At 33.0% G+C, this 22837-nt stretch overlaps 2 protein-coding genes across 5 annotated transcripts; one reads left to right on the top strand and one right to left on the bottom strand.

The window, feature by feature from the left end:
- Positions 1-3218: 3218 nt before the first annotated feature.
- LOC126732216 (aquaporin TIP1-2-like) lies at positions 3219-5460 on the top strand. Its single transcript, XM_050435108.1, has 3 exons — positions 3219-3464; positions 3725-3975; positions 4897-5460. Exons 1-3 carry the CDS (start codon positions 3332-3334, stop codon positions 5269-5271), a joined length of 759 nt encoding a protein of 252 aa, XP_050291065.1. The 5' UTR covers positions 3219-3331; the 3' UTR covers positions 5272-5460.
- A 3078-nt stretch (positions 5461-8538) lies between these two features.
- On the bottom strand, positions 8539-14213 carry LOC126732180 (uncharacterized). 4 transcript variants are annotated; one of them, XR_007659374.1, is made up of 12 exons: positions 14035-14213; positions 13791-13876; positions 13245-13292; positions 13062-13150; positions 12512-12565; positions 11161-11228; positions 10998-11047; positions 10768-10865; positions 9688-9840; positions 9015-9083; positions 8774-8849; positions 8539-8672 (listed from the first exon to the last, which is right to left on the bottom strand). XR_007659374.1 is itself a non-coding variant. In XM_050435107.1 (10 exons), the coding sequence occupies exons 1-9, from the start codon at positions 14091-14093 to the stop codon at positions 9736-9738; spliced, it is 657 nt and encodes a 218-aa protein (XP_050291064.1). In that variant the 5' UTR covers positions 14094-14213; the 3' UTR covers positions 8539-8848; positions 9688-9735. The 4 variants fall into 4 exon arrangements, 2 of the variants coding, with proteins under 2 accessions (XP_050291064.1, XP_050291063.1); XR_007659380.1 differs by lacking the exon at positions 9015-9083 and having other exon boundaries at positions 8774-8848; XM_050435107.1 differs by lacking the exon at positions 9015-9083 and having other exon boundaries at positions 8539-8848.
- Between the last annotated feature and the right edge of the window lie 8624 nt (positions 14214-22837).

Below are 22837 nucleotides of genomic sequence, written 5' to 3'. Positions count from 1 at the left end.
TTTTTTTGGCGGGGGGGGGGGGGGTGACTGATATGATTTCATCCTTGATTTGATGCACAATTTTAGTTATTTACTAAAAATCACCGTAATAACCATACAAAATATTAAGTTATTCAAATTCACTAAATTGTTTTTTATAATATATTTGTTTGATGATTTTTATAAAAAATATATATATATATATATTTTTTAATAATTACAATAATAAGGAAGAGGGACTCATAAAATAGAGGAAGTAATGCCACTAAGTTACATAACTCGTGGCTTTGTTTGATAAGCTTTAACAATGTAATTTGCTAGAACCTATCATTAAAGAGTATATTAGCTAGAGAGAGTAGTAGCTAGATTAGAATAACAATGATATTCTTAATTTGTTTAAATTAGCTATTAAATACTTACATATTTTACTCAAAATTTTAATAGCTATCAAGTTTTTCATAGAATCTGATTCTCAAAAAAAAAAAAGTTTTCATAGAATCTATGAGTTCTAATTAGTTTAACTCTTAATTTCTATTCTTTAAAAAAAAAAAAAAAAAAAAAAAAAAAAAAAAAAAATCTCTTAACCTCTCTTATAGTTGAATAAAGGATTTGATTAAGTCCGAATCTTGCCTATACAAAAACATTAATTAGTTTTTGGCCGAATGATAAAAAATAATTATCAAAGAGAAGATCCCATATATTCAAATTTTATATTATATATATAGACACTAAATGGATTGAATATAGGAAATTTTAAGCTCATTCGGTTGAGCTAACATTCAATATATTCTTTCAATAGAGAAACCTATTCAATTGAACGGTGGGACGCAATTATTATCACTCTATGATCCATTCAGTGACAAAAGTTGAATTTGAATTAATTCAAATCTATGATGTAATTCTATTTTTAAATCCCAACAAAGAAATGTCGTGTGGATTTATCTCTGTGTTGGAACTTTTGTAAATTGTAAGCACTTCAATTCAAAATGAAACAAAAATATCTAAATAGTCATCCAAGTATGTCTTAAATTTCAACTACCACGAGTTCTCGAACATGATATACGTACGTTGCAGGCGGAATTATATCCTTAATTTGTTCTAGTACGTACATGATAATATGATATAATGATCAGATGATTTTGACACTTTAAAGTTACAGACTCTAACATGACGTAAAAGAGTTTGAACTCTTTTATTCTTTTTGGGAAGGGGTGGCTAGATAAGGATGAGACTATTTGTCAAAGCATGTATATCAAAGACTGATAATAATTTTATCAAAGAAAAGACTGATAATAATGTTTTTCTCAACCAAAAAAAAATGATAATAATGCAAGCGAGCTTGAAGCCATTTCATCTTAGAAAAATGTTACAAGGAGTAATGATTGAGTATAGTAAAGTGGTACTCTTTCATCAGTAGTAGATCTCTTTATATGATATGAATAGTACCATATAGCAGTATTTTAAGACTACATAATATTTTTCTTCAAAAGAGATTCATTTCAAAGTTTCAAACCAAGTTATTCTTTAATCCTAAATGCAAAAATACTCCCTAGGATTTGGGCTAGTTGCAAAAACATTTCTAAAGATTTAAAATTTTAAATTATTCCATATAACTCCTTAAGGTTTTTATATCCGTTAAATTGATCTTTGAGATTAACTTTTGTTTACTCTTATTGACAGAAAAATCATGTGACAATCACATGACCAATAACCTAAATGAATTGGTGAGTCTTCTTAATATGATCATTGATTTTTCCATTAATAAGTGTTAACAGATTTTTTTTTTTTTTTTTTGAGTAAAAAGTGCTAACAAAAGTTAGTCCAAAGATTCCACTTTCTTTTTTTTTTTGAGACAGTCCAAAGATTCCACTTGGCATATATAAAAACTTCAAAAGAATAATAAAGAAGAATCGAAACCACAAGAAGCTTTTGACACTTTCGCCTATTTTTTTAATTATGAGCTCAAGCTCCTTAACAGCTAGCTTAATTATAATTTATACCAATAATTCCTTTTTTTTTTTTTTTTTTTTGGGAATGGGATTATCTTGCACCAATAGTTGATCGGATTATGAGATTATCATTGCGGCACATTTTGTATACTAAAAAAAACCCTTCCCATTTAGATCACCATGTTTTTTAAAAAAAGAATAATGAATGATTTTATTTTTCTTTTAAATTATATATATATGACTATATAAGTTTATTGTTTTTTTTAATGTACAATTGTACTTCTTTTTCAAAAAATTCAACAAATATGCACATAAATTTTCAGTGTAAAAAGTTAATTCAAATGCACAAAATCTTTAACTTGAACTTCCATGAACCGTTTAAGTAGCTTAAATTTAGTTCCTAATATCATAGCCAAACATTTATTATCAGTATTTCTAAAAAAACAAAAAACATAAACAACAACATTGCATGTAACTACAATCACATGAACCAGAACCACTATGAATTTATGACCTACCTACCTCAGTTCCACAAGTTTTCAAACGAATGAATTTTAATTTTTAATTACTACTTGGACGGTTTGGACCCACAGACTCTATATATAAGTTATAACACCAACATTACATAGGACCTTGGAGCCATGATATCATCCTTGGCTCATCATCTCCCCTAAACAAAATATAAATTTGATTGGTAGGTTTCAATTAAATAAACTAGTAAAAATAAATTTATCAAATAAAAAATTTGAGATTTAAATACACTAAAAACTAATTTATATATTAAATTTAATAATAAAACAATCATAATATAGCGACATGATAAATTAAAATTCGATTGTATTTATAAATATAAATATATATATATATATATAAAAAAAGTTGATTTAGGTAACTAAAATTTTTTTTAAGGACGATTATAATTTATAAGTGCATGATAGTGTAGCTAGCCAGCATAACCAATTACGGAGGTCCACATCACGGCCGCGTAAACAATCCAATGGTCGGTCAAGCAAAACTGCAAAATTAAACCACGACAATCATTGATGGACCCACCATCTCACAGCCAATTGGTCGGTGATTAGAATTTCTTTCACCATGTGATCACCCTCCAACAAGTCACATCAGCCGTCCACGTGGCATGATAGGAACAAAATGGAGGCCCCGTCCTAGTTCCTTTTTTTTTTTTCCCCCTCGTTGAAAACAAGCTGTTACCGGATAGAAACTGGCTATTCCGGTTTCAATGAGGCCGTTGATATTCTTTAGAGACCCTATATATAAACTGCCCACTATATCAGCTAAAAAGAGCAAGAAGCAAGAAAAGACACAAAAAAAGCTAGTGAGTACAATTTGGCTTTTGTAATAAGCTCTAGAGCTCTCGAAAGCTAAATTGAATTACTAGAAAAATGCCGATTTCTCAAATTGCTATTGGTAGCCCTGCCGAGTTTGGCCAAGCTGATTCTCTAAAAGCAGCTCTTGCTGAGTTCATCTCAGTTCTCATTTTTGTTTTTGCCGGTGAAGGCTCTGGCATGGCTTTCAGTAAGACATCAAACCTTTTCTTTCATTTTATTTATGTCACAATCTTTAGAAGTAACGCGCGCAATTGACTAGGACTATATATGTTACTCGAGGATTAAGATCGAGTCCATTTCACAATTAAGATCTCTTTCTTTATATTATGTCACGTTTATTTATATTGTGACAGTAAATACACTTTTAGAATTATAATATATTTCTCATTTTCTTTCTTGCTCATCCAATAAAATGAGAAACTAATTGGTGAATGGTTTTTTTTGCAGACAAGCTCACTGATGATGGGTCAACAACACCGGCTGGACTTGTAGCTGCAGCCCTAGCTCATGCCTTTGCACTGTTCGTGGCAGTTGCAATTGGAGCAAACATTTCCGGTGGTCATGTGAACCCTGCTGTTACATTTGGTGCCTTCCTTGGCGGCCACATCTCACTCATCAGGGGTATTTTGTACTGGATCGCCCAGCTCCTTGGCTCCGTCGTTGCTTGCTTGCTCCTTAAGTTTTCAACCGGTGGATTGGTAAGACCATTCACGGATCTAAGTTTAAACCAACATATATAAGAAAAAATAATTAAACTATATATGACAACTAATAAGATAAAACTTTCACTCAATACATTTTAGAAAATATTCATAAATATATATATATATATATATATATATATATATATGAAACTAGATGTAATTTTAAAGTACCATATTATACAAAATTACAAGCAACACTTTTTTTTTTCCTTGGTTGTAGACTTTTACATAATTTTGACCCTGGTGAAGTGCAAGACTGATGGTCATGTATATGTTAGTGCATATTATACATCTACATTAAGTAGCATCTTTCTCATTGCATTGGTTCTGCAGACTGTGAGAGAAATATTACATCTATCAAATGCACTAACATTAGGATCCACATGCAGTAAGAGAATTACTGTAATATATACAAAATGCATCACATATCTTCTCACTTGGAAACAAATGCATTTGGACCGTGTGAATTTCTATACTTTTTGAACTGCATCAATCATCATCTATCTAAATTATTCTTTATTTAGAATTTAGATCTACGTGAAACTTCCATAAGCCTTATATGTAAAGTTCATACATGCATAAATAATTGAGATTCACAGTTTATGCATAAAGGAACATCTGGGATATTTCTTTTCTGATTTTTGAAAAGTTGTATGACTCAGAAGCTATAGGACTTTAGGTAATCTCAGCTTGTCTAGCAGTCTAGGTGTTAAGTGTTTGAAACCCAATTAAGGGCTTTTAATTTATTTATTTATTTATTTATTTATTTTACTTTATGCTGTTTGTTTTAGTAATCTCTTCAATCATCAATGATTCAATATAAATTTAGACACACACACATATATATATATATATATATATTTTTTTTTTTTTTTTGTATTGATTGTTAATTTTATCTTCTTTATATGTATGTAGACAACATCCGCATTCTCTCTATCGTCTGATGTGACTGTATGGAATGCCGTAGTGTTTGAGATCGTGATGACTTTTGGATTGGTGTACACCGTGTATGCCACAGCCGTGGACCCAAAGAAAGGAAACATTGGAATTATTGCACCCATTGCAATTGGTTTCATTGTGGGTGCCAATATCTTAGTTGGTGGTGCCTTTGATGGTGCATCCATGAACCCAGCAGTCTCCTTTGGCCCTGCTGTGGTCAGTTGGTCGTGGGACAACCACTGGGTCTACTGGGTTGGTCCACTCATTGGCTCCGCCATCGCCGCCCTCATTTACGAGTTCATCTTCATCAGCCCAAACACCCATGAACCTCTCCCATCTACAGATTTCTGAAAAACAAGATCTCTTTCTCTCTCACTCTTTTGTTGAAGTTATGGGAATGGATTGAAAGTTTGGTGGTTTTCTTTTGGTTTCAGTATCATGTTGTTTGTATCTTCCTGTTGCCAATTGTTGATTTCTGTGAACTATGTCTTGTATTGCAGCAATCGTTTTGAAAAGTAATGTTCATTTGTGCTTAGAATCTTTCCCATTCTTTTCTTTCTCTTTTTTTGCCCTAAAATTTTAAAATTGTTTTAAATGTAAATGGGTACCAACCTTGAGTATAGATAAATTAAAATAATAATAATAATAAAAATAAAAGACGTGGCATTGGGACATTTGCTTTATATGAGCAAATCAAACTTGGTCCTATATTTATTCGGAGTAGAATATGAACCTAAAAACAAATATTAAAAAGAGAGTCAGCTAGTTTGTAAAATATTATTGCTACAATTGAGAAAGCATCCGTGAGTTGAATAGCTTCTACACTAGACTGGGTGGTGGGTTTCATGGCCTGGATCACTAATAGAAAACACCATATGTTAGTAGCATATTCCTAAATCCTATGGTACAATTCTGCCCCCACAAAAGATATAAATAAGAACAAGTTTTATAATATCCTATATGTAAATATTTTGGCTGGCACTAACTACCCCACAACAGTCCAGCCTATTGGTTAGGCTTCTTCTAGCCACGAGCAACCTAGACTCAATGCCAGTTGTCCTGTATCAAGTTCAACGATACTACAAAAGAAACATGCTGAGGGAATCTGAGACTGAGACACTTTCCCCTTCGTTTCAAGTGGAATGAAGATAATCAATTCCACAATTCAATTTTTATTTTTTTATATCTAACTATATATGTTATTATATTATTTAAAATTTTAAATGATGTGACAATAAATACGCTTTTAGAATTGTAATATTTAATATGAACCATGATAGCAATGGCGGTACCACGTTCAGCCCAGAGTGTTCTTAGGAACACCCTAACCTAAAAAAAAATATTATATGTAATAATTTAAATTTTTTTATTTGTTTAACCTTTAAAAAAAATTAGAAACACTCTCAAGCAAAATTAGGAACACCCTCAAATAAAAAATTATTTGTTCTACTTTCAAGCAAAAAAAAAAAAAATTGAACTAAAATCTTTAAAAAAAAAAAAAAAAAAATGTAACAGAGCAAGCCCACAAAAAAAACCAACATCAATCCTAAACAATAGATGGTAAAGCAAACCCAATACAAAAAAATAAAAAATAAAACCCAACGGATGGTAAACAGGTAAAGCAAACCCACGGATTCTCAAAAAAAAAAAAAAAAAACCAATATACGCTATGCGTCCGCTGATTCTTCAAATGGTAAAGCTAAAGCAAAAACTAAAATCTCAAATCACTAAATCAAAAACCTAACCTAAAGACAAAAACCTCATCAGTCAACAGAACAATGTCGTCGCTACAACACAACAGCCAATAGAGCACAACTCAAGCTCCAGTCCAAAGCACATCGCATCAGGCATCGCCGCATCGGAAATTGGTCCAATCGAATCCCTACTCGACGTGCTGCCCAAGTCCCCGACAGCGCCGCCCTTCAGGCCTCCCTGCAGGCCTCCCTGCTCCCTCAAGGTATTTCATCTTTATTCTTTACACTTCTCTCTCTTTTTCTCTCTTACACGATTGGGTTAATGGGTTTGGGGGTTTGCTCACTCACTTTTGACTTTGCTCCTTTTGCTGTGAAGTCTTTGTGAGACTCTCTCTCTCTCTCTCTCACATTATATGATTCTCTCTTTTCTCTTTGATGTTTGAACTGTAATTGGTTAGCTTTACTTTAGTCTTTATAACTTTATTAATATTTGCCCCTGTTGTTTTGGCTTTATCTGTTTGTGTTGGTGTTGGTGTTGGTGTTGGTGAGTTACTAATTTATATGATTCTCTCTTTTCTCTTTGATGTTTGAACTGTAATTGGTTAGATTTACTTTAGTCTTTATAACTTTATTAATATTTGCCCCTGTTGTTTTGGCTTTATCTGTTTGTGTTGGTGTTGGTGTTGGTGTTGGTGAGTTACTAAGTTTGTCTTTTAGGGTATCTTTGGTTGGGGTGAAAACAGGGAGGATGAAAAATAGGAAAAGGAAAATATGGTGGAAAATGGCATTTTTTACTGTTTGGTTAAGAGGGAGAGGGGAAGAGAAAAGTGGTGATGCCCACAAGTTTTCTCTCCTCCCCCTTCAAAATACAATATCTCTAAATTAGAGTGAAAAATGGAAAAAATATTTGGACAAAACTACCCCCACCTCTAATTAACATTTCTGGCTTTTTTTTTTTTTTTTTTTTTTTTGGTAACGTTGGCTTGCTCTTTTTTTTTTTTTTCTTTTTCTTTTGACTTTTCCATTGTAACGTTGGCTTTTTGTTTTTGTTTTTGTTTTTTTTTTCTTTCTTTCTTTGGTTTTGCCAGGTGGTGGGTTCTTCTTCTTTTCCTTTTTTTTTTTTAATTTTTTTTTTTAAGAAAACACTTTTGGATGATTTCTTATGCTATTTTTAGAAATGTCCACTTTCATCTATACACAATTTTTTTTAAAGTATAATGTATTACTTTTTGTTTTATTTAAGAGGGACAGGATGGTAAATTTATACAAACCTTATTTTCAACCAAACCAAAAAGTTTTCCATCCCTCCACTTTTCCACCCTCTCAACTAAACACAAATAAGGAAAACTAAAAACTTTTTTATCCTCCCACTTTTCCATCCTTCCTCTATTTTCTATCCTCTCACTTTTCCATCCTCCCAACCAAACGGACCCTTAGTATTGTGATTTGTGAATATCTGATTGGCTCTTGTGATTGGGGCCATGGGGCTTGTCTATTGAGTGGGGGGTGGATGGGAGCATGGGGCTAGGTGGGATGTTTGAGAATTGAGGGAAGTAAAGGCATCCAGAGCAGAGGCAGTAACTTACCAATAAAAGACAAAATTAAATTATGAGGTGTGTGCTAGTAGTTAGTAAAGAAAAATAATGAAGCAACTAATAAACAATAATTAATAATTTAATTAACCAATACATTATTAAAGACAAACAAATTAAATTATGTTAGGCTAAACAACAATTAATAATTTTATAATTAATGAAACAACAATATAACAAATTATAGTTTATAAAAGACAAACAAATTAATGAAACAACTAAACAACAATAATTAATAAGATTGCTTAATTGTGTATATTGAAAGAGATGTAGCTTGTAGCATTTATAATGAGACTATCATGCAACAATTTCAAAATATGAAAACTCGTAGAAGACAATTGTAAACTTTATGTATTTGCGTGTTTTTTTATTGTTATTGTTGTCAATATATAAAACTTTATTTTTATTAGATTGTGTAATTTATGCTTGTTGAGGAACACCCTGAAAAAAATTTCTGGAGCGGCCACTGCATGAAAGGGAATGGAACTTAGTCACTTTCAAAGGAAGTGAATTAGACATTACGATACACAGCACGGTGATTAGAATAAGGATTGTAAATACACATACATATCATATGACCAGAAAAGTGCAGGCATCATAATTTTCTGAGACTGAGTGAAGTATCACAAAAAGGATTGTTGCCTGCAGCAAAAAGAGACACGAAGGTGAAACTCTAAACATGTGAATTGTGCGAAAGGGCTTGGCAAAAATGGGGAAAAGAAAAAAGGCGGTAGATGGAGGCAGTCTTGTTGAAAGGAAAGGCAGCAAAACACATAAAAAAAAGTACCACTGGACATATACGTATTCCAGTATTTAGTAAGAATAAGATGAAGAATGTATCATGTTCCAGCTGCTTGGCATTCCCTTTCAAAAACACCTGCATATATATTTTTATACCTTATAACATGTATGATGAAGAGTGAAATTGCTCTAGACTGAGGTTTAACCCAGCTAGGGGAAAAAGGCGACAAATGGACTTCATCTTTCTAAGTTACAGAGGACGACTAACAAAGCTGCAAGATTTTTTTTTTTTTTCTTTTTTTTTGGAGGGGGGGGGGGGGGGGGGGGGGTTGGTGTTACAGAAGGGCAAAGAGACCCGTTATCACAATTAATAGTAATAAATTTTTTTATTCTAGAGTAATCCAGCTACTAGACTATGGTTCTGCTCTGGCTCCAGCTTGTGCAGCAGTAACGTTAACTGTAATAACAGTAACAAGTTGCTGTTCTACAATCCATTACAATGAAACACAGTCTAACATGGCAGCATATGACTCTAGAATACATATCTTCCTAAACACATAAAATTTCTAAAGTTTGCACATAATTTCACTTCATATATCATCATGTAAACAATTGCAACATGGTAAAAGTAAGGGTAGTGAGCATCTAACTTCAGTCACATTGATGGATCATGGAACTGCAAAATAATTGGAAGAATATTGAAGAAGCCTATAGCCAAGGACTCAAAATTCCAGAAGTACCAGTAAGTGACAATTAACAAGCATCTGTATCTGAAAGAGGTCCAAACTTCACAATTTCTTCTTCTCATGGCGTTTTCCCAGTTTTGACCGCCGTTGCTTAAACATATGCAGGTAAAGCTTTAACCACAGAAAAGGGTAGCACAGAAGAAGAACCTGATACAGAAAATTCAAGTAAATGTCAACAACAAGCTTGTAAAGATAAAGATTGAAAGTAGTCAAAAAATTGTTATACTATGGCAAGAAGAAAAACACCAGTCTCCATTTGCGATACAGCCTATATACTGCATCTGATTCATTTATTAAAGTGAACACCAGAACCATTTTTACTGAACACCACAGGAAAGAAAACAGAAAAAGGAGAAAATTAGAGAGAGAACCGGAAATGTCCACCAAACTACCTCGTTGGATGACCAGGAATATTATGGTATATGTGCCTGTAAAGAACTAGCATCCATAGAGTAATCATTGTGGTGAAAAATTGGATGTCCTACTATGGTTTTAAACTTCCAGACTTTTCTCCTAAGAAACTGCCATGTCCAAAAGATCATTCTTGTATTCAAGTAACCCAAGTTTAGCATTAAATTTATAGGGACGGCAATGGAGCTGGTTTGAGACAGAGCAGTCCCAAAGTAAACATAACATTACACAGATTTGAACTTCCCACCCCGTTCTGGACAAATAAAGGCCAAATGTTTCCGAATTTACCCAAGTAGGAGAAAGCAAGGTAGCTTAGCCCAATAATAGTTCCATTACACAATAATGTAACTCAAAGATACATAATTGGACTACACTTTAGATTGAAGTTCCCAAATCCCAACCTAAATTTTATTGCATAAATTCATACCCTGTACCTGCCAGAGCAGGCAGGTATGCCAAATAACCTATCAAGTTACCATCTTCAATTCAAGTCAAAAGGTTAAAACCTACATAATCAAATGTGCCTCCAGTTATGTTAATTTTATAAGCTATTCATAGTACAAACCTAAAAGGAATGGAAGAGTGCAAAGAAATAATGGACGCCTCAACTTTCTTAGAAACACTTGAGGTTTCCCAACAAAATCTTCTTAAATATAAACATACCATGAGAGAATTATAATAGCTGAAGGGAAGGCCATTAAATAGATGTTCATGGAGATGCTTCTTCTTTATGAAGGGAAGTGCCTGGTACATAAGCCACACTACATGGCAATAACCAACAGTTAAACAAATTATACTGAAAAAAGAGTCGATAGTAAAATGAGAGACAGGGAATGGGGAGTGGATCAAAAAAATATTGTTAAAAATCAAAGTAATTATTGGAAGCTGCTTACTTTCACCGGGAGCAATTCCTATAGGATATAGCACAATGAATGCAGTGTACCTAGTGAAAAGCAAAAGTATAATTTTATTTAAAAAATTCAGCTTCTGCTTATATAGTGTATCACTAGTGGTGTGTGTATATATAAATTCTTAGGGAACAAAAAAGAGATTAACCTGAGGTAATTAATCCAATATGGACAACTTCCCATGCAGCTCAAAGCGTAATGTGAATACCTAATTACCTGCATCCAGGATCATCACCATGTCATATATTATATATGCCATGAAATTCAGTAAGCAGGAGCAGGAACACACTGAGAAAAGTAGGACACAATATATCAAATTGGATGGATAACACATCAATAACTTGTAATGCAAAAGGAGAAAAGAACACCTCCCAAAAAAAAAAAGAGTGACTAGGTAGCAAGAGAGAAATCAATGATGAGAGATTGTGACCATTTTTGCTTTCTATCCTTCTTATTAACTTAACACACACACACACACACACAGAGGGAGACAATTTTTAAAGGATGAGTGAATGGCTATAAGATTATTAGTTTTAATTTCCTTTACTAACTGTAATGGAAATGCTTATGCCGTCAGTACCCAAGTCCAGTTATTTTAAAGCATTCAAAAAAAAAAAACTGTAGTCCAATGCGCATACTTTTTTCACAAAAGGATACAAATATGATGCTCATGGTTCCCAAAGGTGATGTCAGAAGCTTTTTTAGGAAAATCCAGCCCTATACAGAAACAGTATAGTAATGATTCTGTGATTTTTTTTCTCCCTTTTTTTCCATGGTTAACTCTTCTGTGAACAACTATGTGGCCTACAAAAGCAATCCCACAAAAAATTCTCTTATAAAATTAAAGATAGAAATAAAAACATAGTTTGGTCACCTCCAGCCAAGACAATTGAAACAAATTTGTATTATCTCACAAGACTAAATAATTTATTGGGGACTACCATCCCAGACTCAAGCATATATCTCAAATGATTGAAGATCATACATGCAATCAACTATAGCTTTTCAAATTACTAGAAATTTGATTCTCAAAAATAGAATTACTAGAAATTCAATAACTTTTACTTTATGGTTCTCTGCAAAAAGAAATTTTTGGAAGCTCTATACAAAAAGATACAGGACAGATAAATTTGAACTAATCTAGTCATCATCAGCCAAATCGAGTGTCAATAATATTATTTGTAGCCCGTCAGTAGACAATGCAACTCTTGTCAGCAATCATTAACTAATTAAGTTTGGAATTGCAAATAACATTCTGGCATGATTTTTCACCAAGCATTTTACTATCATTTGTTTCAGCCAAACCCATGACCAAACAAAGGATTCGTTTAAAAAAGTCTTCTTAACACCTTGCCAGGATGTTCTTTCAAACTTCTTATCTTCCAATCAATGCAATGCAATACTACCGGATCATGTTGGAAGGGTGTTTAAGTAACGTTTTACAGAAATTATGTACCAAAGCACAGGGACAGCCCAAAACCATATAAAATCCAACCTACCTCACTTAGACTCCAAGCAACAAAAGTTATGAAAATTGATGGCAACTCTTGCACCTGCAAAAAAGGTTAGAACCAAAGATTGTGATTGGTTTAAGCATCACAAAAATACAGCATAACATATATGAACTCAAAATCTTTAACCCCTGCACTGCACAAATGATAGGCCCTAAGAGACTTCCACATCATTTGTTTGCCCTTCCTTTCTTCGACCGCTCTTTTATTAAGTATCAGCTTCACCTCGAAGCTTGTACATCACAAATAGGAATTGAATCCAAAAACTAAACACTAATATAGTTTAGGAGTGACGCTAGGGCTAATGCAAATTTTGCTACATAGGTCTTACAAATTGATATGTCAACTTTTAAACATAAAGCAACAAAGTAATTAAAGAACTTATTTATTATGTTGTTGATGTGACACTGACACCAATTACATTTATTGCCACATTAGCTTGCATGCCTCTGATTGTAAAATTGGTATTAGTCTTAACATTTTCCATCATATAGTACTAAATTTAAAACTAAGAGAATCCAAAAGCAATTTAGAGAACCTCATCGATTTGATGAACAACAGCCAACAGAAAATGAGTCCTTCCTCCCCATTGCATTAGAGGATTGACAACTCCACTTGGCACAAGACCTCAAATTCCAAAGAATTACACATCACATATATTATTATATATTCAATCATATTCACATCAGATGGGCATATACATAAAACCTTAGAAACCTACCAATGGCCCCATGTACAACTTCCAAGAATGCAGCTGTTTGCAGCAAACCTTCACTCCAAAAACAAAAACAGTGATGATAATAATAATAATAATAATAATAATAATATCAAAAATGTTTAAATAATTGTTAAATAATTGAATTCATAGTTTCTTATCAGCTTAAACTTTTGTAACAAGTGATACTTTATCATTGTATCAAAGCATATGACCTAACTTCAAAACTTGTCACCACTCTACACCTATTTAACATACGAAAATATAATGTGCTGGCCCTACTTACTTAGGGGAGTTTGGACTCACACGTGAGAAAAAAAAAAATTTTAAATAATGGTTAAATGATTGAATTCGCTATTTTCTTTCAGCCTAAGCTTCTTAGACAAGTAATATAATTAAATAGTTTGAAATTTAAAAAACATAAGATTGATAAAATTCTCTTCTTCTTTTTTTCTTTCCTAGTTTTCCTTCAAATTCAACAAGAATTAAGAAACCAAGCTGAGCTGAGGCCAAGAAAATAAAGAGCCCAATTAAGTTAAAGACAATACTGACAGATTAGTTCACCAGCAGAAGCGTAAGCTCCATTCACGGACTTGGTGGTTACAAAGCTGCTCAAAATTCTAGAGAGAGCAATTGCCCTGACATAAACAAAAATAATAATAATAATAAATATTAGAAATAAATGTTATTGACAATGAATAATGCATGAATGAACTCGGAGTCGGAGAGATAAATAGAAGAGATAGAGATAGAGATAGTACAATTTTTGGTAATTTTGGAAAGAAACAGTAATTACCAGCCGATGGCGTGGAGAGAATTGTAAGTGCAGAGATAGAGGTTGGACGGTGGAGACATTGCGAGCGTGGCCCTGGTTGCGCGGGTTATTTGGCTTCGCTCACTTCGGATTGGACGTTAAAACTTAGCGGATGTGAAATGTCAAATGTGTGAAGGATACATATGGTGTGGGAACGAAGTTACACTTAGAACAACCCACTTTAAAAGGCTAAAACCCCGTTTAAAGTTTAAGCCCATCAGATATTGAACGCTATATTATTTTCAGCCCAATAGAATTGTTACAACTTAAATTCAGCCCAATAGAATTGTCACAACTTCTTGTAAGTTGTGACATGTTCTCTTTCATGACTTTCCATTTAAAAATTTAAGCCTTAACTAAAAATATAAAAATAATAATAAAATAAATTCTAAAATGTAAATTGCGTCCTTCAAGTTTGAATAAAATTTAAACGTCTAACTTTACTTTCATTTAATTAAGTCATCTAAGTTTCAAGTTTATTGAATCCAAGCTTTACGTCTAATTCCATTAAAATTTTGTTTTTAATAAAATTTTAAAAATTATGTTTTTTGTTTTTATTAATTTTAATTTTTTTTTTCATGTGAGAAATTTTATTTTAATTTTTTCAAAAAGCTTTTTTTTAGTTTTTTTTTAAATGTATTTTTTTATTAGTTAATTGCATACTAGATAGCAATTTTTTAACGAAATTAAATGTCTAAATTGAATTAATATGAAATTTAAAAGACTCAATTAAATGAAAGTAAAGTGAAAGGATTTAAATGAATTTCAGCTAAACTTAGAATGTGTGATTTGAATTTTAGCCAGAATTAAATACATAAATCGTCCCCTTTTATGGACAAAGTTTAGCTTTAAACTAGTTTGGATCTCTCTTTTTCAATCTACTACGTAACGATTTAGGATGACATGTACAACATTAAAGAGTCTTCTTCCAAAATAACGTGTATAAACCCATGGGAAAAAACACTAATAACGGCAAATGATATTGACTGAAAACATCAAGTTAGACATTGTTAGACTTAGGCCTCACAACAACATTGAAGTTGATAATGTGGCAACAATGTGGAGGATAGGTCAAAATTGGAGGTGAGGGGGAGAACGTAGTGAAGATGTGAGGCTTCCCATGAATGCATGTTGGTGAAATAAGAAAATTCTATTAATCTCACGAGCAAGCATTGGAGAGAGGGAAGGGGATGTAGTGGTGGCATGGAAGAGTGACTCTTGTGCTGTTGTGCAACTAGTGCCTATGGAGCCAAATTTGGTAGCATATATGAGCAGAAAGCAGAGTAAAAGAGTGGGTCTCCTAAAGGTAGAGATTTAGATTTTCACCAGGGTTGAGGATGAAGCTAGCCTATTATGCCAAGTTTATAAGTTGAAGCCATTCTATATGGATTGGCCCTGGGGAGCATTGCCACACTGTTTGAGCCAGAAAACATTGGGTGAAAAGATGAAAACTTGTTTCCTCGTGTATGGTAGAGCAAGCAAGATTGGTCTATGGATTGTATTCGAGTTGTCAAAGTGGCTTTATTGATTGTTTTTGGAAAGTATTGATTTGTTTTCCTTCTAGAGTGTGTTTCAATCCTTTATTGTTTTAGGACCAGAGGAGCTAAAAATCTCAGTGATTGGTCGTATGAGATTGTTGGAAAAATGGTTTATTATCATCGTGGACACTTTCCCAAATCATTAAGGTGTGAATGAGAAATTGATTCTGTAAGTGTCGGCTCAAGTGGGTTGGGCTTATTTCAATGTTTGCCTATGCATACTATACTTAATTTCAAACCAATATGTCTGTTGGCTATTGCACTTTTCTGAACTAGTGCGAGTTTGTAACAAGATGTCTGTTCACTATCACACATTTTTTTGAACTAGTGTGAGTGTATAATAATATGTCTATTTACCAGTGCACCTATTCTAAACTGGCATCAGTGTGTATAAATAGGCATCTCTTATTTCATTTAAGTTTTTTTTTTTTTTTTTTTTTTTTTTTTGTAAGAGTCTTCAAAGAGAGAGGCGCACACAGTTCTATTCGTTGTGCACAGAGATTGTAGTGCTTCTTCTGCAAATTGTTGATCATTCTATCTTGGGAGACAAACGCCTAAAAAACTCAAAACATCACTAAATAAATAGTGTGAGAGGCAAAATCTGTTTTAAGGACATAGTGTCAAACACTAGCCTTGATCGGTTTTGTATCAACTATTCTGCATTCTTTTGGTCTATAAGTTTTACTTTATTTTCTCTTATACATTCACACAGATTATGCATATATTGATTATTGATCTTGTTCACAAAATCACAAAAGTAAATTATTTGTGCAATAATTCCAACAGAGGTAAGTAGATTTAACTGAGAATGCCATTGTTATTGCCTATCCAACTTGCCTTGTCTAATTGTTGAGTCGGGAAGGGTGGATACATAAAATTTTCACAGCAATTTTGGGGTTAAAAATGGAGATACCTCGGTTCCATTGGAAAGTTTCTGGATTGATGAAGTCAGTTACTATGAGTATTTTGGGGTGGGAGGAATTGGGGTTGGAGTTGTTACGATGAGACTTTCAGGTAGGGATATAAGGGGTATCCCAAATCTGTGTGAATCGCCCATTGACTATCTTTGCACAAAGACTTAATTTTAAAAGCTCTTGTAAATTAAAGATTCCTTTGCAAAGCCATGAGCAGTTGGAGGGTTTCATGCTTGCATGAATAGTTTGAGATATTTTGATTTTAAAAGGGAGACCCAAGAGAATAATTTGTATCTACTAATCTGATTAGGCCAAGTCCTCCTAAACTAGCTAAGGCTTACAAATAGCGCTCCAAGATTATAGGCACATGAGTTTTCTTTTTTCCTAGTTTGAGTTCCCCACCAAATGTCACATAGAATAGAATCTATTCTGTTTTACATGTAGTTTTAGGAAGTTGAAGTGAGGATAGATAGTGTAGGAAGGAATAGATACAGCCACATTAGCATATTGTTGTTCTGGATATTTGTGAGAGGACTTTTTGTCTTCCTTCTAGCCACTCGAATTTGGGATTTTTTTTCAATCAGTTCATAAAAGGATATGAGGATTTTGCTAGGTTAAGCTCTAATGGAAGGGCAAGCTGGTTGGTTTGAGGGCTGGCTTTTCTGAGGTTTATAAGGTGGTAAAGGTTTGTTGCTGTAAATCTTGCTTATGTTCTTGCCAAAGATTACACCCAGCTTCCAGGTTTAAGATATCACAAAAGATAATGCTATAACCTTAAATTATTTTACAATATTTTTACAAATTATTGTTGTAATAGATTTTTATCATGATCTTATTTTACAAACTATTGTTGTAGGCTGTAGCATATTCCTATCACAGTGGACACTTAACTAAAAGGAGATGGCAATGTGGAAATCGGAGGTTAGTGGGCCATTGACCAATATGGGCAACAAATGGGAAGTTTCTATCCGACTGGTATTTTAAGGGATAGGCCTAATGGACCACCTAGTTAATGGGTATATTGGGTATTACACCATGGCATTAAAGATCTTTCCTTTTAGGGAAAAGTTCTTTCTTTTTAAGGAAAGGAATAAATGTTTGTACTTTGTAAGTAAAGTTAAGCAGTGAAGAATGTATTGGGTGTATTGGGTATTACACAATGACATTAAAGCTCTTTCCTTTTAGGGAAAAGTTCTTTCTTTTTAAGGAAAGGATTAAATGTTTGTATTTTGTAAGTAATGTTACGTGCATAAATTATTTTATTAAATTTTTATAAAAAATATTACTACAGTCATAAATTATTTTACAATATTTTTATAAATTATTTATATAAAAAATTCTTACTAGTTTTCATTTGAGTCCACCATTAACATTATCTTTTCACTTACTAATAATTACTTATCACATCATTATTAGTTTATTAAAAAGTTCGTAAAATAGTTTATGTTTATAGCACTACTCTTTTACCAATTGTTGTTATAACAAATTTTTATTGGTTTTTATTTAGATCAACCACTAATATTACTTTTTCACTTACAAATAACTACTCACGACATCAGGAGTTTGTAAAAAAACTTTGTGGGTCATGCATTTTTCATGAAGGAAAGAGGGGAGTATCCTCTCTTTTATTCCAATTATTGAATCCAAAAATGTTGCACTATGCTTTGACCATGAGGGAGTCTCGATCCATGAATACTTGTCAACAAATGAAAAGCACTGGATGAGCCATTCGCAGTTTGTTAGTGGGAGACTTTCTAATATGCCTAAGTCTTTCTCAAAAAGTTTATTGGAAATGTGCACATTTCTTGATTTGGGCGAAGTGTTTGTTCATACCGTTTCTTGTTAATTACCTTTCATTTTTCTTCTTTATGGTATAGTTTTCTTCGTGATTCTGGCTTGAGGTTTGAAATCATCGCGACATTTGACTTTTCATTTAACATCCGTGATTGTACTTCCAAAACCTTCACCTTTTAAAAAGAAGTTAATTTCGGTTTTTAAAGAGACAAATTTCACCATAGAAAATATTAAATGTCCTACAAAATTTATTATGAAAGCTTATGTAAATGGTGCTACATAAGTAATTTAATGATTAAATTGTCACCATAATTCTTAAATAAATTTTGTTTTGTGTTTAAAAGTAAGTGCCCGTTTGTTTCAACTTTTTCAGTCCAAAAATCACGTTTTGAAAAAAGCCAACCCTTTAAGTGCGTTAGTTTAGTATAAAACGCAAATTTTTGGAAAAAGTTGCGTTTTATACTTGTGAAGAGAACGCGCAATTCCATTTTGGAGCCTCAAAGGTCCATTTTTGCCAAAAGTCCATGCGCGTTTTAATATATCCGTTGGGTGAGTTGGGCAATTGCCAAATTAACCCGAAGAATAAAGAATGCTCATGTCTTCGTCTCACGCACAATTCCTCATTCCTCTCAATAACAAATTTCCAAATCTAAACACACAAGAAATCTATAACAAATTCCCAAATCAGCTAAGGAAAAAAAAAATCAATCCCTTGCAAATTAGGATTCCTCAAAATGCAAAACAAAAAAATTTCAGAATATAGCAAAATCTTTCAAATGGAGTTTGTACCCATCTACATTTACTCTGCTCTGATCTAGTCTTCCCAATCTGAATCATCCCGTTTGTAAGTGGTTGAATTTAGAGAAAAAGAAAAGAATCAAGAAGATCAAGGTGAAGAATTGCATGGGTGTTACAAACGAAGTGTTGAGAAAAAAAAAATAGAGTCAAAAGGAGAGCTAGAACGTTTTGGAGTTTGGAGGAAGTGGTAGGGATAAAAAGAGGAAAGAAGTAAAAAAAGTAAAGTGTAAGGGTACGTGTGTGGAGGAGAAAAAAAGAAGGGAAAAAAAAGGAAAAAAAAGAAGAAAGAAATGCGGTAGTGTGTGGAGGATAAAAAAAGAGGGAAAAAAAAATAGAGAAGGAAATGGTATCACAATATTTTCACAATACTTTCACAATAAATTTTAAGTGGTAGGTTATTATTACCTAATATTGATGAGAAAAAAATAATTTTTTTAGAAAGAGAAAAAAATAATTTTAATAGTACGTTCAAATTAAAATCAGTATCAATTTTTATCACAATATTTTTACAATACTTTCACAATAAATCTTAAGTGGTAGGTTATTATTAGCTAATATTAGTGAGAAAAAAAAAATTTAGAAAGATAAAAAAATAATTTTAATAGTACGTTCAAATTAAAATCAGTATAAATTATTATAATACTTTCACAATAAATCTTAAGTAGTAGGTTATTATTAGCTAATATTGGTGAGAAAAAAATAATTTCACAATATTGATTTAAATATGAAATAAACTTCCTTATATATATTGTCATTTTTTGTAATTTACCTCTCAAACGGCCATTTTTATAAGTGCTAGCCAAATACTCAACTTTTTCAAAAAACACTTTTTAACAGTTTTTACCAAACATTCAGCTTTTTGAAAAAACACTTTTTCATTATGCACTTTTTGAAAACTCAACTTTTTCAGAAAGCTCAACTTCAAAAAGCTAAACCAAACTCACCCTAAACCTTTTATAAAGTTTTTACAATAAAAAAGATAGTACTCCTAAATCACTCATTTCACTATTTAAGGGTGAGTTTAATTTAGCTTTTTGTAAAAGTGTATAATGAAAAAGTGGAGTTTTCAAAAAGTGCATAATGAAAAAGTGCATTTTCAAAAAGTTGAGTATTTGGTAAAAGTTGTTAAAAAGTGCTTTTTGAAAAAACTGAATGTTTGGCTAGCACGTATAACAGTGGCAGTTTGAGGGATAAATTACCAAAAATGACAATGTATATATAAGAGCATCTGCAGCAGATTAGACAAATTTTTGTACTGTTTGGACAATCAACAGTGACATTTATCTTTTACCTACCCACTTTTTTAATCTTTATTTTTTAATCAAATTTATTCTTTTTTAATATTTATTTTTTCTTTTTTTATTCGTTCTCAACAATTATATTTTTCAACAAAAAGTGTTACATCCACAATATTTTTTGCAATACTTTCACAAGAATCATAACAAAATCTTATATGGAAAATTGTTACTAGTTCTAATTTGAACCTACCACTGAAATTATATTTTTACTCACCAATATTAGCTAATTACTTAAAATTTATTATGAAAATATTGTGATAGCATTTTTAAATTGTGATTTCTAATTCTTTGCTTTCCTTTCATCCATAAGTTTCCTTTTTCTTTTTCTTTTTTCCTTTTTTTTTCTGTTGCATTTTATCCACCACACACGTATACCATTAGTACATCCTCTCCTTTTTCTTTTTCTTTATTTCCACTTGATTCCAGAAGCTCCCTCATTCTTTATTTCTTTTTTTCTTTACTTCCACTTGATTCCAGAAGCTCTCCAGCTCTCTCATTTTCTTCTCTCTTTTTTTTTTTTTTTTTCTTTTTCTACTTGATTCCATAAATTCTCTAGCTCTCTCTATGATACTTGATTCCATAATCTTGCTTGCCTTTTGGTGTGATTATCTTCAAAGTTCAAACACGCATGGAGAGAACATACCTACTTTGGATTTCAAACACGTATACTACTTTGGATTTCAAAAGAACATACCTAAAAAATGGTGCTGATTATTGAGGCTCTTTTGATTTAATAAATCAATTTAACATTCATTGGTAAGGAGAGTTTTATTGGTCTTTTTTTTTTTATTAAAAAAAATCTAAGAGTTTTACTGGATTTTGACAGAAACACTTCATTTCCTCAACAAAAAAAAAAAAAAAAATACTTCATATAATTGCTAATTAATAGTTAAGAATCAGTAATATTATTTAGTTCTTGTTATAAGAAGACTTTGATTTCGAATTTCTCTACTCCCACTTATTGTAAGAAAGAAAGAAAAAAAATTAACAATTGAGCATCACAAGATTCACAACCCCATAAAATAAAATTAAAATTAAAATTAAAATAAATATAAAATAAATAAAAACCACCCTTGATCTCAGTAAAACTCAAAAGTTGGACCACAACACTACTTCATACTTCTGCTTCTGCGGTCCTGGGGAGTAGTAGCTACAACCATGTCTTCTGCACTCACTTTTTGATTAGGTGGCTGCATTAGCACAATTCCAAAAAATAAAAAAAATAAAAGAAAGAGGGAAAAGAAAAGAAAGTGGTTGCATTAGCTTTGTGGTCCCTACCCATATATTGCAAAAGCGTCTGATAAAATACATTGTCAACTTACTCACCAACAGCCATGCCACATTGCCACTAATGTTATGTTGGAACCTATGCTTTCTGATTGGAGGAACCTCATCGAGTAACTTCCAAACAGGACAATCGACCATGTTTTCTGTGAAGCAAACCAGTGCGCTGCACAAGTTGTGGACATCGATAAAGTACACTTCACAAGTTGTTAACTATATTTTGTACACCTACCTACCTCCTGTGGTAGTTAATTTGCTAGCCTTTGACTTTGATAAGGCTTAACTCTATTGTAATAGATAGGGCTGTCCATCAGAAACCGAAAACCGACCCACCCGTTCAAACCGTCCGGACCAACCCGAAAACCGGCCGATCCGACGCCGGTGACGGTCGGCGGCGGGTCTTTGCCACGAAGAACCGATTCAGGCGGATCGGATGACGGGTTTTCTTCTCCAAAACCCGATGAACCCGATCCGACCGCCGAATCCCGTGAAAGAAGACCGAATCTACCTAGAACCACTCAGATCCGGTGAAGATTTGGTAGTTTTTGGTTAGATCCGGCTATTTGATGGAAGTTTTCGCTCAAATCTGGGCTTGAGGTGGTGTTTTTGGCTTCGATCCCGTGGTTGTCACACAAATCCGAAGAAAAATCAACAGATTCGGCGAAGATCCAGTGAAGAACGGCGAAGATCCGTGAAGAACGGCGAAGATCCGGCGATGAGATGGAAGTTTTCATTCAAATCTGGGCTTGAGGTGGTCTTTCCTGCTTCGATCCCGTGGTTATCGCACAGATCCGGCGAAGATCCAGAGAAGATTCGGCGAGATCCGGCGAAAATTTGGCGATTTCCGGCGAAGATCTGGAGGGTAAAACTCAGGTCGACTTCGACCGACCCGACCGTTGTACACCGGATCCCGATCCGACTCGACCCGAGGTTACCGGCGGTCGGCGGCGGGTCGTTCAACGTCCCACCCGATGTGAGCGGGTCGGTTCCGGGTTGGGCACAAACCCGACCCGGACCGACCCGTGGACACCCCTAGTAATAGAACTTATTTTTGTTTAATGCAATTTCCCTTGCTACCCAAAAAAATAATATATATTTCTCAACAACTCGATAGCATATATAATAGGAACTATCAATTTTTTTTATAGCGTCTACTATT

This window comes from Quercus robur, chromosome 1 (assembly GCF_932294415.1).
Source record: "Quercus robur chromosome 1, dhQueRobu3.1, whole genome shotgun sequence".
In the NCBI taxonomy this organism is placed as follows: Eukaryota; Viridiplantae; Streptophyta; class Magnoliopsida; order Fagales; family Fagaceae; genus Quercus; species Quercus robur.
The sequence above is the reverse complement of the archived record's forward strand: the minus strand, read 5'-3'. Positions and strand labels throughout refer to the sequence as shown.

Excerpts from the sequence above, each read along its gene's own strand:
- LOC126732216 (XM_050435108.1), top strand. The coding sequence starts at position 3,332 with ATGCCGATTTCTCAAATTGCTATTGGTAGCCCTGCCGAGTTTGGCCAA. Across the intron at positions 3,465-3,724 it reads AGGCTCTGGCATGGCTTTCA|ACAAGCTCACTGATGATGGG; the intron begins GTAAGACATCAA and ends TTTTTTTTGCAG. Across the intron at positions 3,976-4,896 it reads AGTTTTCAACCGGTGGATTG|ACAACATCCGCATTCTCTCT; the intron begins GTAAGACCATTC and ends ATATGTATGTAG.
- LOC126732180 (XM_050435107.1), bottom strand. The coding sequence starts at position 14,093 with ATGTCTCCACCGTCCAACCTCTATCTCTGCACTTACAATTCTCTCCAC. Across the intron at positions 13,151-13,244 it reads AGTTGTACATGGGGCCATTG|GTCTTGTGCCAAGTGGAGTT; the intron begins GTAGGTTTCTAA and ends TTGGAATTTGAG. Across the intron at positions 10,866-10,997 it reads AGGAATTGCTCCCGGTGAAA|TGTGGCTTATGTACCAGGCA; the intron begins GTAAGCAGCTTC and ends ATTGCCATGTAG.